Source organism: Enhydra lutris, unplaced genomic scaffold, assembly GCF_002288905.1.
Source record: "Enhydra lutris kenyoni isolate GAN:26980312 unplaced genomic scaffold, ASM228890v2 scaffoldscaffold11, whole genome shotgun sequence".
Lineage (NCBI taxonomy): Eukaryota > Metazoa > Chordata > Mammalia > Carnivora > Mustelidae > Enhydra > Enhydra lutris.
Genome location: NW_019154095.1, coordinates 38,415,205 through 38,428,354, shown reverse-complemented (window position 1 = coordinate 38,428,354; position 13,150 = coordinate 38,415,205). Strand labels below are relative to the sequence as shown.

Below are 13,150 nucleotides of genomic sequence, written 5' to 3'. Positions count from 1 at the left end.
AACAAGGCAGGAAGCTGATGGGCACCGTGTGCTCGGAAGGCTTGGGGGAGACCAGGCTGCCCATAGAGAAGCCCAGGCAGGGACGAAAGAGTCTTGCCCTCTGGGGTGACAGCTATTTCTGGCCACAGCAGCAGCAGAAGTCCTGGTGTTGCGCTGTGTGGCAAGGAGACTAGCCCGGCCTTCCCATCCATGGAGAACCACTCTCAGAGTTGAGTTCACCTTGACCCCCTCCAGCTTCCTCCATAACCATGTCACCTGCAGGGCCGGGGACAGCTCCCTGTCTGGGGACTGCTCTGTCAAGGCATGAGTTTCTGCCTTTCTCTGTCATTTCCTACCCCACCCAGGAGATTGTCATCTCCTCTTCATTTCAGTGTGCTCCTTTCCCCCATCTGTCCCAAGGTCCTGCAGGCAGAATCCTGAGTGGCTAGTCCTGGAAACACGGAGTGCTCACCCCAGGGTGGAGGAGAAGGAGGAGGCACCATGGGCGTGGGGTTGTGGGGGCGGGGAGGCTGGAGCGGTGTCTCTCTGTGAATTCCAGGCTGCAGAAAGTGGGCTTCACTCTGCAGGCAGAGCTGCTGTTCTCCAGCCTAAGATACATAATATCCTAGGAAGAATATACCTGGTTTTTTTCCCCAAGATCTCTTTAAAAAAAAAAAAAAAAAAAAGAATCTCTTTGCCACTGCAGAGGTTGTCCATCCCCAGGGCATGGGGAGAGGAGCCAAAGGCACTTGACAGTAAGAGCTTGTAGACCAGAGCCAAAGAGAGGCTGTTGTCCTTTGAGGCCTCAAGCTCCTGAGGCTGGCTGTGATCATGTCTGCTTCATCTCTGGGTCCCCAGGGCTGGCACTGACAGACATCATCCATGCATGTTGGCTGAACTGAAATGAAAAAGTGAAGGGCACCGCTCCATTTCCTAGCACATGCCCTGGCTTATGAACTTGACCCCTTGCCCAGGTCCCAGGATCTACTCAAGGGGATTTCTCCCCAAGCGACCACAGGCGTGGGAGCCTCCTGCCTCCTCTCCGAGGCCCAGAGCGCACACACAGGAGGGTTTTCTGGGGAGCTTGTCCCCCTGGGTTGGGGATCCAGGCAGGCTTGGGCAGCCACCCCTGAGAGAGAGCCTCTGGGCTGGGGAGCGGGAGAAGGCTGGCTGGGGGTTCAGGAAGGTCAGGGGCTCTGCGCTCAGTCTTTCACTTCCTTGCCTTGCTTGGGGAGGCTGCTTTGCCTGAATCCCACCCTGCCTCAGCCCCCGGGGCAGAACTCAGGAGCTGGGGTTTTTGCTGGGAGTTGGACTTTTAGATCCTAAGTAACTCCTTCTCTCTCTGTGTCCCTCAGGATCACACCTCGACACCCAACCCTTGAACTCCACACACTCTGCCATGCACACGGGAGGAGAGCTGGAGCGGAGGGCTTGGAAGTGGCGCATCTGTTCCTCTAGGCTAACGGCATGATCTCTGTAAGGGACTTCCTTTAGTCTCCTATTCGCATGAACGACTGACTGTAGACGCATGACCTACAGTCCTCAATCCTGCCTCTAGCAACGATGGATCTCTGTTGGGAATCAGGACAAACGCCTCAAGAAGGGGGGTGGGGAGAGAGAGGGATAGAAAACCAGCACGGGAGAGCGCGTGAACGCGAAAGTGAACAAGGGCTCTTTTTGTGCTTAGGGATGATCTATTTTTTAAAATCATTTTAATTTTGACTTGTTACAGGGTACTTTGTTTTCAACCTCATCTGTAGGAAATCCATGTGGGTTTCCTGGAAAGGAAAAAAAAAAAAAAAGAAAACTAGGCACAAAATCAGTTCGGCACCTTAATCCCATGACCTCATCTGCCAGCCTTCCCCACTGACACACACCTCCATTCCATTTGTGACATCCCATCCCACTCCCCAGGGGGCCACTCCTCCCAGACCGTTCTACATGACATTCGGGACATGCGCATAGGCACACACATGCACACACACAAGCACCTCTCCCCTCTCCTCAGTATAGACACAGATTTTACTGTGATGTCTGAAGCTGGATAGACTTTCCTGTGGACAAACTGGAATTTTTTTATGTTGTCTCTCTCTCTCTGCCAGTTTCAGTATTAATCATCTTCCAATGGAAAATCATTACCTTGAGAGTGCATTCAGGGTTCCTTGTGTTAGGGACTTAAGAATCTGAGGCGAGGACCCCCCGCCCCCTGCAAGGCTCAGCTGTAGGGCTCCAAGGGAGCCATGCCCCCTCTGAAAGGGTGTTCTCTCAGCTGGGGGCGGGCCAGTGGCTGCTGTCCCAGGATCGCACCAGCATGTTCAATAGAGAAGAGGTTTCCTATATCTTCAAGCACTTCTATCATAGTCTGTGTTCAAAGTGTAAACTGTACAGTTATCAGCCTTGTGTAAATGAAAAAACAATAAATACTATGCAAACCAATAGAAACACTTTAGCAGTATGTACAAAGCACTAACAGCTCAGCTCCTGAGGACTTCTCCAGGCTGCGGGAGAAGGAGCTACAGCCTGTCTTTCAGTGAAAGAGGAAGGAAGTGAGTAGGGCTAGTGAATATATCTGCCAGTTCTTAGAAGTCAGCCACCAACCCCCCCCCCCCCCAAAAAAGGTCTCCCAGAGCCAACTTGGTGCTCTAAGTCCAGGCAGCCCACAGGATGAGGGGCCAAGGCCCGACAGCCTCAGTGGCCCCACTCTGACCAAGCCCCTCTGCCCTACTCGGAGAGGCGGGCGAGGGCCCCACTCCCGACCACAGCGCAGGGAGGGGCGAGCCGGGCAGAAGAGAGCAGCTGGCCACCTGGAGGCCCGGGCGAGGAAGGAGCTCCTCCTAGGCCAGGCCCTCGGTCAGGGCAGGAAGGAGGCCGGCGGCTGGCTGTTCCTCTGTTCCTCGCCTAGGTGCCACCAGGGGACAGCCTTAAAGTGACAGTGGCGCCTCCGGCAGAGCGAGGCCCGAATCAGCACAATCCGCCCCGCCCGACCCGGCGGGCGCCCTCTAGGGCCAGGAGAGAGACCGGCGGGCTCGGGTCGCTCGTGAGAGCCTTTGTTTGTGGACGTCCTGCCGCCTTCCTCCCCGCCGCTCCGCGGAGGGGACCGCAAACACATCAGACCTTCCAAGTAGCACAGAAGCCCCCCCACGACCGCGCGCCGCGGCCCTGGTGCCCGTCACCAGCGCACTGCTCTCCCGGCGGAGGCCGCGGGCCCCGCGCGCCCGGGGGCGGCCGGGGCGCCCGGGGGCGGCCGGGGCGCCCGGGCGGCTGGCGCTCCGCCTTCCGAGGGGCAGGCCCGGGCGCGGAGGCCAAGGGGGCGCCCAGGGCTGCGGCCCCGGCACCCGCGGCGGGGCTTCCTAGTGCCGCGCTCCTCCGCGTCGGGCCGGGGTCGGAGAGGCGCATCTGCCGGAGCCGGCGAGCTCGGACGGGGGTTGGGGGTCGGGGAGTGGGGCGCCGGGGGCGCGGGCGCGGCGCTCGGGAGCCCCGCCGCGGGAAGACAGGCGCAGGGCCCGCCTCCTCCCCTCCACCCCGCGCCGTCCCCCCAGGCCGCCGCCGCAGCCCACCCCACTAGCCCTCGTAGAGCCCCCGCGGGGGTCCCGCGGCTCCAGGCTATGCTTTGGCACCTTCCGCTGCGTCTGGCATGGCTGCTTGGCCCGCCAGCCCCAGGCCTTGGGCGGCATGGCTGCGCGCTCCAGTTGCTAGTAGGAGCTGTTAGAGGAGGAGTTTGGGGTCTCCACACGATGCCTAGAGAATGCTGCAGTCTGCACCTTAGACGCTTTTTAGAAGTTTTGGAATTACCTTGATTTTTTTAATTGTTATGAAAAATGACTCTTTTCTTGACTCTCCCCAATGCTCTGTTATCGGGAGGGAATCCCCCCACCCCACTCGGATGTATAGACCATTCTCCCTACACCAGCTGAACAAATGTCAAAATTAATAAAGAAATGGACTCACAGCACAGGACTCCATCTCTCCTTCCTGGCTCGGCCCTGGGGGAATTTGGGAGGGGGTGGTGGTGGCTGGGGCAGGAGTGAAGCTGGGGTTGGGGCCTGAAGGAGTCTGGAAGTGGGATCAGTCAGCAGGGAGGCCTGCATCGCCTGGGGGGTGGGGGTAGATGGTAGGACAGATTTCTGTCTCCTAAGGATTACCATGAGATGGGGGCAAGTCCAAGGTGGGTGGAGGGGGGGCACCGCACATCCCAGGGTGCATGGCTGAACCCACAGTATACAGTAAGGGGGACACCCCCAGTCCCCGCCCCTCATGAAGGTGTCCGGCCTCTGCACTCAATGTCATTCAAAGTTCAAGAACTTCTGAGAAGATTGCCCTGTTCCTCCATAGTTCCTAACACCTCATGAGGCCGGTCACCCAGATGGCCTAAGTTTTCTCATCTGTCAAATGCGGGAATGGATTAAACAGTTGCTAAAGTCTCTTCTGTATTTTATCCTGGGATTCCCAAATGTGAATACCTTTGTCAAGTTTGGCATTAAGTAAGAATCAAATCATTTGCTGCAGATTTTCTTCCTCATAAGTTCCCATCCTTAGGGGCTGACTGAGTCACAGTCGCAGGGTCCTCAACTGCATGGCCCAGGGGGTTTCAAAATTCGTAGTTTCAGGATCACAGTTGCCTGGGGCGGGGTGGGGGTGGGGTCAGGTGGCCAAATCAGAATTAAGTCTCCCAAACAGTTGTGATGGGCAGCCTAGTAGCCCAGCCAACTCAGAGGGGTAAGATCCCTTTTTCCCGTTTTTAGTCTAAACTTCTAGAGAAATAATCTCTACAGCCTGTGTAAGGTCTTTCTTGCATTAACCTACCTCATGTACACTACAGAGAACATGGCTCAGAGCAGCCTGTTCCACCAGGAACATACCAGCCGCATCGGGAGAGGCAGGCTCTGTGTGAGAGGGGAGCCCTCCCCAAGTTCTGGGTCCAGATCTCCAACTAGAAGCCAAGGAGAAGGCCAGCGAAGGGCCCCTCTTTTCTCCCACCTGCCACAGTGGGACCACGGCGTGTTGAGACTGCCAAGGAGCCCACAGCCTGCTCCGGAAAGGCTTTGGAACTGCCCGGCAGAGGAGGGACAGAAGTCTGTCTGCCTGACAGTCCCTAATGTCCTGTCATTTTACACGTTCAGACCAGGGGCATGCTGGTTTCCACTTTAAAAAACAAAAACAAGAACTGCCCATACAAAAACAACAGAGTATTCCCCACAGCTTCCCTGTTTGTAAAGTGGAAGATGGCCCCCAGTAGAACATTGCATATTGTAAAAATCCATTCGAAAGAAAGGCATATGGGTGTCCCACCATCAAATAATGACTGGGCACCAACCAAATGCCTGCCAGGGGGACCCACCACTGAATCAACAGCAGTCGCAGTCATCAGAGCTTTCCGACCCAGGTGCCAAGCCAGACAGAACACGGCACTGGCTCCAGCAGAGGCACACATGATTCCTCGGAGGAGTTAGATGGAAGAACAGAGGGAATCAGGAAAGCTGCTCAGAGGCAGAGGTGGGAAGAGCACAGGCCCAGCAGGGCCAGGCTCCACTCCCCCACCATACCCCACCTCCCCCGCCCCAGTCTCCTGGCAGGCTCCCACTCCCAGGCTCTCAGACCAGGGGCAGAGACTCACATCCCCACCCCTCACCACCCCGGGCCAAAGCCCAGCCTCCCCACTTACCCATCCCAGCTCAGAGAAAGGAAGAGAAGCATCCACACTCAGACTCCATACTCCTCCGCTGGCTTGGGTACTGCACATAAAGGGGTCTGGGCACCCCGGGACAGTGCCTCCTGAGCCTGGCCTCCTCACCCTCAGGGAAGCAGCTGCAGGAGCTGTAACTTCCAGCTGCCTCGGGAGCCTCTGGGGGCCCCAGGTACCCTCCGTTCCCTAGATGCTGTGCTTGGGGGACCAGGAGCAAGTAGACCCTCTCTCTCCTCCCTCCCTCTTTCCTTCTCTCTCTCTCTCTCTCTCTCTCTCTCTCACACACACACACACACACACACACACACACACCCTGGCTGATTTTACAGTCAATCTTTCAAAGTGCAATTTGTCTTGGAAAAGCCAATGTGAGGCCTGTGTGGGTTTCGACCAATGGCACCGCGCCTCTCACAGCTCAGCCAGTCTCGGGTCTGTATTCTAATGGGCCATATCTTTATCAGGGAAATATTGCTTCCCTGAACTTAAAACTTCTCATGGAGGGTCCCCAGACTCACAGGCAGAGGAGGGGTCTGAGCTGAGGCTTGGGGAGCCACCCTTCTCCAGGAGGGACAGGGACAGAGCCAAGGGGCGCCGGCGAGGCCTATCACCTGCTCCAGGAGCACCTGACTTCCGAGCTGCTGACGTAGGTGCTGGTCCCCCGGGCCAGGGCCGGGCCGGATGCCTTAGGTAGGAGGGCAGTCTGGGGCTCGGGCCGCTTTTGACCCTCCAAACCTGCCATGGGCTTCTGGGTCAGAGCTCGGGGTCTCTGGCTTTAGGGGGCCTGGATTTGGGCTTCTGACCTTCCCTCGCCCTGACCCAAGGATCATGGAGTCCAACCTGCAGGGGACGTTCCTGCTGAACAACACGCCACTGGCTCAGTTCTCGGAGATGAAGGCCCCCGTGTGCCAGTACTCCGTGCAGAACTCCTTCTACAAGCTCAGCCCTCCGGGGCTGGGCCCCCAGCTGGCCGCCGGCACCCCCCACGGGATCACGGACATCCTGAGCAGGCCCGTGGCCACGCCGAACAGCAGCCTCCTCTCCAGCTACCCCCACGTGGCAGGCTTTGGTGGACTCAGCTCCCAGGGGGTCTACTATGGACCCCAGGTGGGGAATTTTCCCAAGGCTGGCAATGAGTACCCCACCCGGACCCGGAACTGCTGGGCGGACACGGGCCAGGACTGGCGAGGCGGGAGGCAGTGCAGCAACAGTGAGTACAGGGCAAGGCTCCGTACCCCCCACCCCGGCCCCCAGGTCCCCCCCACCACCACCACCCACAGGATCTGGGGAGGAGGAGGTGTGGGAAGCGAAGGGAAGGCTCACAGGGCAGTCCATACCTGCCGTCCACCTCTCCTCAGCCACCCGGATCCATGGCTCACTGGGGCACACAACTGAATTCTCCCCTCCCGGACCCACTCCAGCTCTACCTGGACAGGTGTCTTGCCCCTCACTCCCTACCCTTACCAGTGGCCGCCTCAGCTGCCTTCCCAGAAAACCCGGGGGTCTCCTGGGCTGGAGAAGACCACATAACCCACATTTGCCCTATGTAGGGTCCACCCGGCCGCCCAGGTTCCTTTTCCCACCCAGAACCCATGTCACATCTTCACCCAAAGTGGACCAATGCTGTCCCCTGTGAGAAGCTGCCCCAGCGTCACCTTCCCAGAGAGCCCATTCCTGCCCTGACACCATTCAGGGCCACGGCATGCACGCCGACTCCATCTTGGTCCTGCCCGCCATCAAGGGGGCAGCTTCCCACCATCCTCCTCGTGGCTTATGGCAGCAGGAGCAGTGATGACCGCCCAGCCTCCACGAGCAGCTGCTGAGTCCAGTCAGACTTGGTCCTAGCTGTTGGAGGTGGGGGGTCACCCTATCCTACCTTGCCCAAATCTGTTTTCAGAGAATGGGTGTGGGGACCCCAGGGGTCCAGGCAGGGCCCAGAGATGGTGGCAGGTCGTGCACGGGCAGGTGAGGCTCACCTGGGAGGCAGGGAGGTGACAGGAATTGCAGGAGTCATCCCCGTGCCAGGGAGGCCCAGCCAGGGCAGAGGCGGAGGGAACTTCCGCTTCTCTCTGACCTCGGGGCTGCCCCACTGCAATAGGGGCTTGGGGCCCACCAAGGAAACCCCGAATCACGCCTGCCTCCCCATCTGCTGTGCTGCTCGGGGTGGTCACACTGCCTGACAGCGCACCCCTCACTCAGCCTGAAGCATGGCAGTTTCCACGCAGGTGAAGACCTCCTCTCTGAGAACTGGTTTTGGGGGTGCTCTGGGCCTTGGTCTCTCTCACCTCCATCTCCCCCTCCCCCCACCACACATACTCTCTCCACACTCCTACTCTTCAATCCCAAGTGCACGGCCACACACAGGAAAATATCTAAGTCAGTGGCTGAATTGACACAAAGGGACAGAGGACTCAGAGGAAAGTCTTTTGGGAAGGTTCTGCCCCAACCAGTGCCTCAGTTTCCTTCTCTGTAACATGAGGAGACAGAACATGAGCTGCTGGGCTGCACGGAACAAGGCCCAACAGGTGGGCTTTCTGCCTTCCCGGAGCCCTGCTGCCCTCCAGCCCTGCTCCTGCCTGAGCGGCTGTCCTAGCCAAGCAGGAGGCAGGGTCCTAGTTCTGTGTGGTTGGGGTCACATGACCTCTAGGCTGGTGACAAGGGAGTGCAGTAACTTGGGGCTTAAAGGGCTGGTTTTCCCAGGAACCTGGAAATTGGGACCCCAAGAACAAGGGATTAGGCGGGGAAGGAATTCCCAGACCCCCTGGGGCCCTGACTCTTGGGGGAAGGTCTGTGTCTTGTCTTGGTGTCTTGGTGAGAAAACTGAGAAGACCGGGAGAGCCTCCTGGTGTTGCCCCTGGAGAGAAGGCAGCATCACTGAGTAGGAAAAACATTACAGAGCGAAGGAGCCCAGGGCAGTCTTCAAGCACCGTCTCCCCCTAAATAGCTCTTATCTGGGCCAGGTGCCCTCTTGGGGGTCCCTGTCCATCCAGACGGGGCAGAGGTCATGGTCACTATTGTCTGAACGCCAGGAATGCTGCTTGTTAGCGGTGTCACAATGCCCCCACAATCTCAGTGGCTTCTCTGTAGGAGGGAGCTGGCCTCGTGGGAAATGCAGGATAGGGCTGTACCCTACTCATCCTGCTAACCACACACTCTCCTCCTCCTGCCAGCCTCAGATCCCCTGAGCGACAGCATCCACAAGAAAAAGCACACCCGGCCCACCTTCACGGGCCACCAGATCTTTGCCCTGGAGAAGACCTTTGAGCAGACCAAGTACTTGGCTGGCCCTGAGAGGGCACGGCTGGCATACTCACTGGGGATGACTGAGTCACAGGTCAAGGTGAGTTTCTGCAGGAGAAGGTGTCTGCCCTCCAGGGAGCAGCCAGCCAGTGGAGGAAAGGCAGCTTTGCTCTCTGGCAGCGGCGGGGAGGGTTGCGGGGGTGACTCCGGCTCTCAGTGGGAAGCTGTCCTGCTGTCTGGGCACGGCCTGCCCACCTCACCCCAGAGATGGCAATAATGACCATAACCTAAAAGATGGCTGTCAGTACTGCCATCTGTGTGTTGGGAGAACTTTGAATTCAGGAGCTCATTTAAAGCCTCCCAGCAACCTGGAGGTGGGGAGTCTTTTATCACTCAGGGTCACTAGGCTGGTAAGTGCAGAGTTGGGGCTCAAAGTTGCGACATCCACCTAATGCTTTCCCCTCCTCTGCACAGCGTTGACCAGAAATTTCGAGGGCTGGTGGCGGCCTCTGGCCTGTATCAGGAGTCAGTCTCGGGGCCATGTTGGAACTGAATTTACAGGCTTGCACCAGCAGGCAGGAGGGCCGGCCTTGGTTTGCCAATAAGGTGGAGATAACATCTCCTTTCAGGTGCATCCAAATGAAGCTTGGATGGGGTAAGGGGGTAGGCAGCCTCCACACGGCAGGCAAGGGCCGTGCTCACACAGCCCGCCACAGCCACGGAGCCTAAAGTCAGTGACGGGGCCTCTCCCGCCAGGCTCCCAGACGCCACCGCGACGCTAGATCTCTCCTGAGATACTTTGGGTGGGCGGCCTCCCAAAAGAACGCTGTGACGGAACTGCCCAGCTCTGTGACATGGTGACAGGTTCAAGGGTAGAAGAGGGAAGCATGAGGGCGGGTTGGGACCACCTCTGGGCTGGGCCAGCCTCGCCAGCCACCTGCCTCCGCAGACTTCGGATCTGCCGAATCCGAGTGGAGGGAAGCGAGGGACCCCTTCTATACTTTTCTGCTTCTTTAGGTACTTTTCTGCATTCTTCAACTATCTTAAGCAATGAAAATACGTTACTTTTATAATTACGGGAAATTACTCATGAAGTTCAGGGAAGGTCCATGGAGCTGAAGAAGGGACCACCCTTGAGCACCTACTGAAGGCCCCCACCTGGGCATTCCGGCATCTTCCATCCCAGTGTCCGGGGTGGCAAAAGAGAAGATCCACCGCGAGGAGAGTCTGGCTAAGCAGAAAGGGCTGCGGCACTGACCCGCGTTCGTTTTTACTTTACCCGCCACCTCCCGCCGCACAAACGGCGTGAATATTACCACCTGGTCTATCACTGAGCCATTTATTTTACTATAAAAATAAGGATCGACGGTCCTTGCCGCCCGGTGGGGTCACCCTCCTTAAGGGGGTCCCCGCGTGCGCTGTGGGCGCACTATCCTCAGCCTCCTTCTCCACCCAGGTGTGGTTCCAGAACCGAAGGACCAAGTGGCGGAAGAAGAGCGCCCTGGAGCCGTCGTCCTCCACGCCCCGGGCCCCGGGCGGCGCGGGAGCGGGCGGGGAGCGCGCCGCCTCGGAGAACGAGGACGACGAGTACAACAAGCCGCTGGACCCCGACTCCGACGACGAGAAGATCCGGCTGCTGCTCCGCAAGCACCGCGCCGCCTTTTCGGTGCTCAGCTTGGGCGCCCACAGCGTCTGACGCCAGCCCCCGTCCCCGCCCCCTTCCCGGTCCCCGTCCCGGTCCCCGTCCCCCGGTTGCAGCCCCTCCGCTGCCCCGCACGGGGCTCCGGGGCCCCCCCCACGGAGGAGGAGGAGGTGGAGGCGGAAGCAGCGGGAGGGCGAGAGGGAGGAGGCCAAGGGGCGCGGGCCGGGGCGGCGGCTGTGGGGCCAGCCCCGCTGAGGGAGGAGGGAGCGGGGAGGGAGGTCCAAGCCGCGTAAGACGCGCCACCGGGCCGGCCATCCCGCTCCTCTGGGGCCCAGGCCTTGCCCTGCCCGCTCCGCAAACGCGTTGAGTGCACAGGTAGATGCAAATGACCGGGTTCTGCCACCGGGAAAGTGGCTGGGGGTTCCGGACATGCCATTGGGATCCAGCTGCTGCAGGGGGCCCACCCTCGGAGGCAGTTGGCCGGGGCAGAGGTCTCCCTTCTGGTCTGGGAGCTGAGAGACCAGGGTGCTGGGTCCGAGTGGGCTCTTGGCTGACCGCAGAAGAAAAGAGGGCATGTCCAGGTACCCTCCTCCGACCTTGGCGTAGGAGGGATCCCCCTGGAGGGGCCAGAACGAATGACAGAAGCCGGGCTGGAGGAAATCCACCTCAGGGAGGGGAAGTGGGTCCCAGCGAAGGAGAAACGCTCCTGACACCCTAACTCCAGGATCACACACCACCCCAGGGCCAAGTCCTCCCGGACCCCTTTCTCCCTCCATTCTGCCCTCAGCAGGGATTCCCCAGAAAGAGACAAGACAGCCCCCCCCCCCACACACACTCCGTTGGGCTGAGAAAGGCAGAGGAGGCAGAGAAAAGATGAGAGAATCTGAGGGGCGGATGCTGCCCCCGCCCAGAGCCGCCCACCTAGGGTTCCCTCTGTGCTGATACAATGGACAAGATCACCTGGAAAGAGGGGAGCTTGGCACGGCTGGAAGGGACTTCAGAACCCCCTGCTTTGCCAACTGGGGCCCACACAGGAAAGGGGAGGACCCTGCAGGGATGGGCTGCACCCAGGGCCTGCATGGACTCCTGCTCCGGGCCTTCCTTTCCTTAGACTGCCCGCAGCCTGGCAGTGGGGGGTGGTTCAGTGCTGGACACTGGCTGGGTGGCATTTTTTAGCCCAGGTGACTCATAGTGGCCGGCAGGTGGGAGGGGTGAGGGAGGCGGGTGGGGGCTGGCAGCCCAAAAGGGATGCAGCGTTTGCCCATCTTTACTGGCTTTGACAATATAAAGAATAAAAATAAAAGTCCCAGAAACCTCCCCATGGCTGCTGTGCTTCTGTGAAACTGGCTGAGGAATCCCAGCCATGGGGGCTATGAGGGGCCCTGGCAGGGTGGGGGGCGGGGCAAGCTTCTCCACTCCCAGGATAGGCGGGTCTGAGCTCGAGCTCAGGGAGTCTGGAAACCTGGCATCACACTGGTCAAGCTAAAATCTCATGGCTCAATGCCAGGCACTGTCATAGGTGCTGAGAAACCCAAGACTGGAACAGGGTTCCTGACCTCCAGGAATTAATAGCCTAGTGGGGGAAAAGGTCCATTTGGGGAAGTAGGTACCATAAAGAACACTGGGGGGGGGCAGAATAGAAGCACTAATGTTAATTGAACAACCCCTACTAAATTCTCCCACGTGGAAGGCCCGAATGACCTTACTTGACCTCACAAGGAACTTTAAGAGGTAGGTATTACGCTTGTCGCCCAGATGAGGGAACCAGGGCTCAGAAGGTACCTAAGCCAAGTCCCAGAAGTGGGAAGGTGACCAAGCTGAGAGCGGATTCCAAGGCTCTCACGTCTTCTTGCTCCAGAAGCAGCTCCTCAAAGCCTTTTCTGTAAAATGAGAGGCAAAACAAGCTGTGATTTCAGAACCTTTCAACTTGAATGATCCTGGCAAACACCAGCATGGCCTGAGTTCCTTTTGCTGTTCCAGGTCCTCCAGTCCGTCCCTTAGGCCCCCAGGGCGGGAGAACTTGGCCCCGGGGTTTCAGCCTGGAGTGGGAACAGGGCAGGAGGAAGACCCCAGCTCGTGCCTCTTGGAGACCGAGGCACCAAACTGTCCCCAGAGGACAGGAGTGACAGACAAGAAAACATGGTATGCTTTTAAGCTCTAACCCTCAACCAAACCGATGGCCACACTCAGTGTCCCTGGAGGTGAGGTGGGAGACAGGAAGGAGACAAGAAGACAGCTGGGAAGAATGGAGCATCATCTCTGGAAACTCCTGGCCACAGGCGGCATTGAGGAGCCCTCCGCTGACATGTGGGGCCTGCGGGGAGGTGGGGTGGGGGGCTGGAGGGGGGCTCAGCCAGGCTGGGGCAGGTGGGACAGCAGCCTGGGAGCTCCTGGGGAGTCACAACACAGTCCCCCAAGATGAAAAACCTCCGTGGGCCCTGGGAGCCGGGTGTGGCCTGGTGTCTCCCCGAGTACTTGGAGGAGAGCATGGAACCTGCGGGCTGGGAGGAGGCTGCTAACATAATCAGGTATAGTCAGGAAGCAGGTATAGAGGAGGAGGCCAGTGACCGCCCCCAAACAGAGCTTGTCTCCATCTTTTGTAAGTGTAT

The 13,150-nt window shown here is 58.8% G+C and overlaps 2 protein-coding genes across 5 annotated transcripts in view; both read left to right on the top strand.

Moving 5' to 3' along the window:
- Window positions 1-2,650, top strand: part of LOC111144640 (ankyrin 1) — a 204,951-nt gene extending 202,301 nt beyond the window's left edge. For 3 of the 4 annotated variants that reach the window (XM_022499035.1, XM_022499038.1, XM_022499036.1), the window contains one exon: window positions 1,335-2,650. In XM_022499035.1, coding sequence (XP_022354743.1) covers window positions 1,335-1,361 — 27 coding nt within the window. In that variant the 3' untranslated portion in view covers window positions 1,362-2,650. The remainder of the gene's footprint in view (window positions 1-1,334) is intronic. The other variant, XM_022499037.1, reaches the window with a different exon arrangement.
- Window positions 2,651-6,487: 3,837 nt separating this feature from the next.
- Window positions 6,488-10,595, top strand: LOC111144379 (NK6 homeobox 3). The gene is made up of 3 exons (XM_022498655.1): window positions 6,488-6,869; window positions 8,830-8,999; window positions 10,356-10,595. Exons 1-3 carry the CDS (start codon window positions 6,488-6,490, stop codon window positions 10,593-10,595), a joined length of 792 nt encoding a protein of 263 aa, XP_022354363.1.
- The last annotated feature ends 2,555 nt before the right edge of the window (window positions 10,596-13,150 follow it).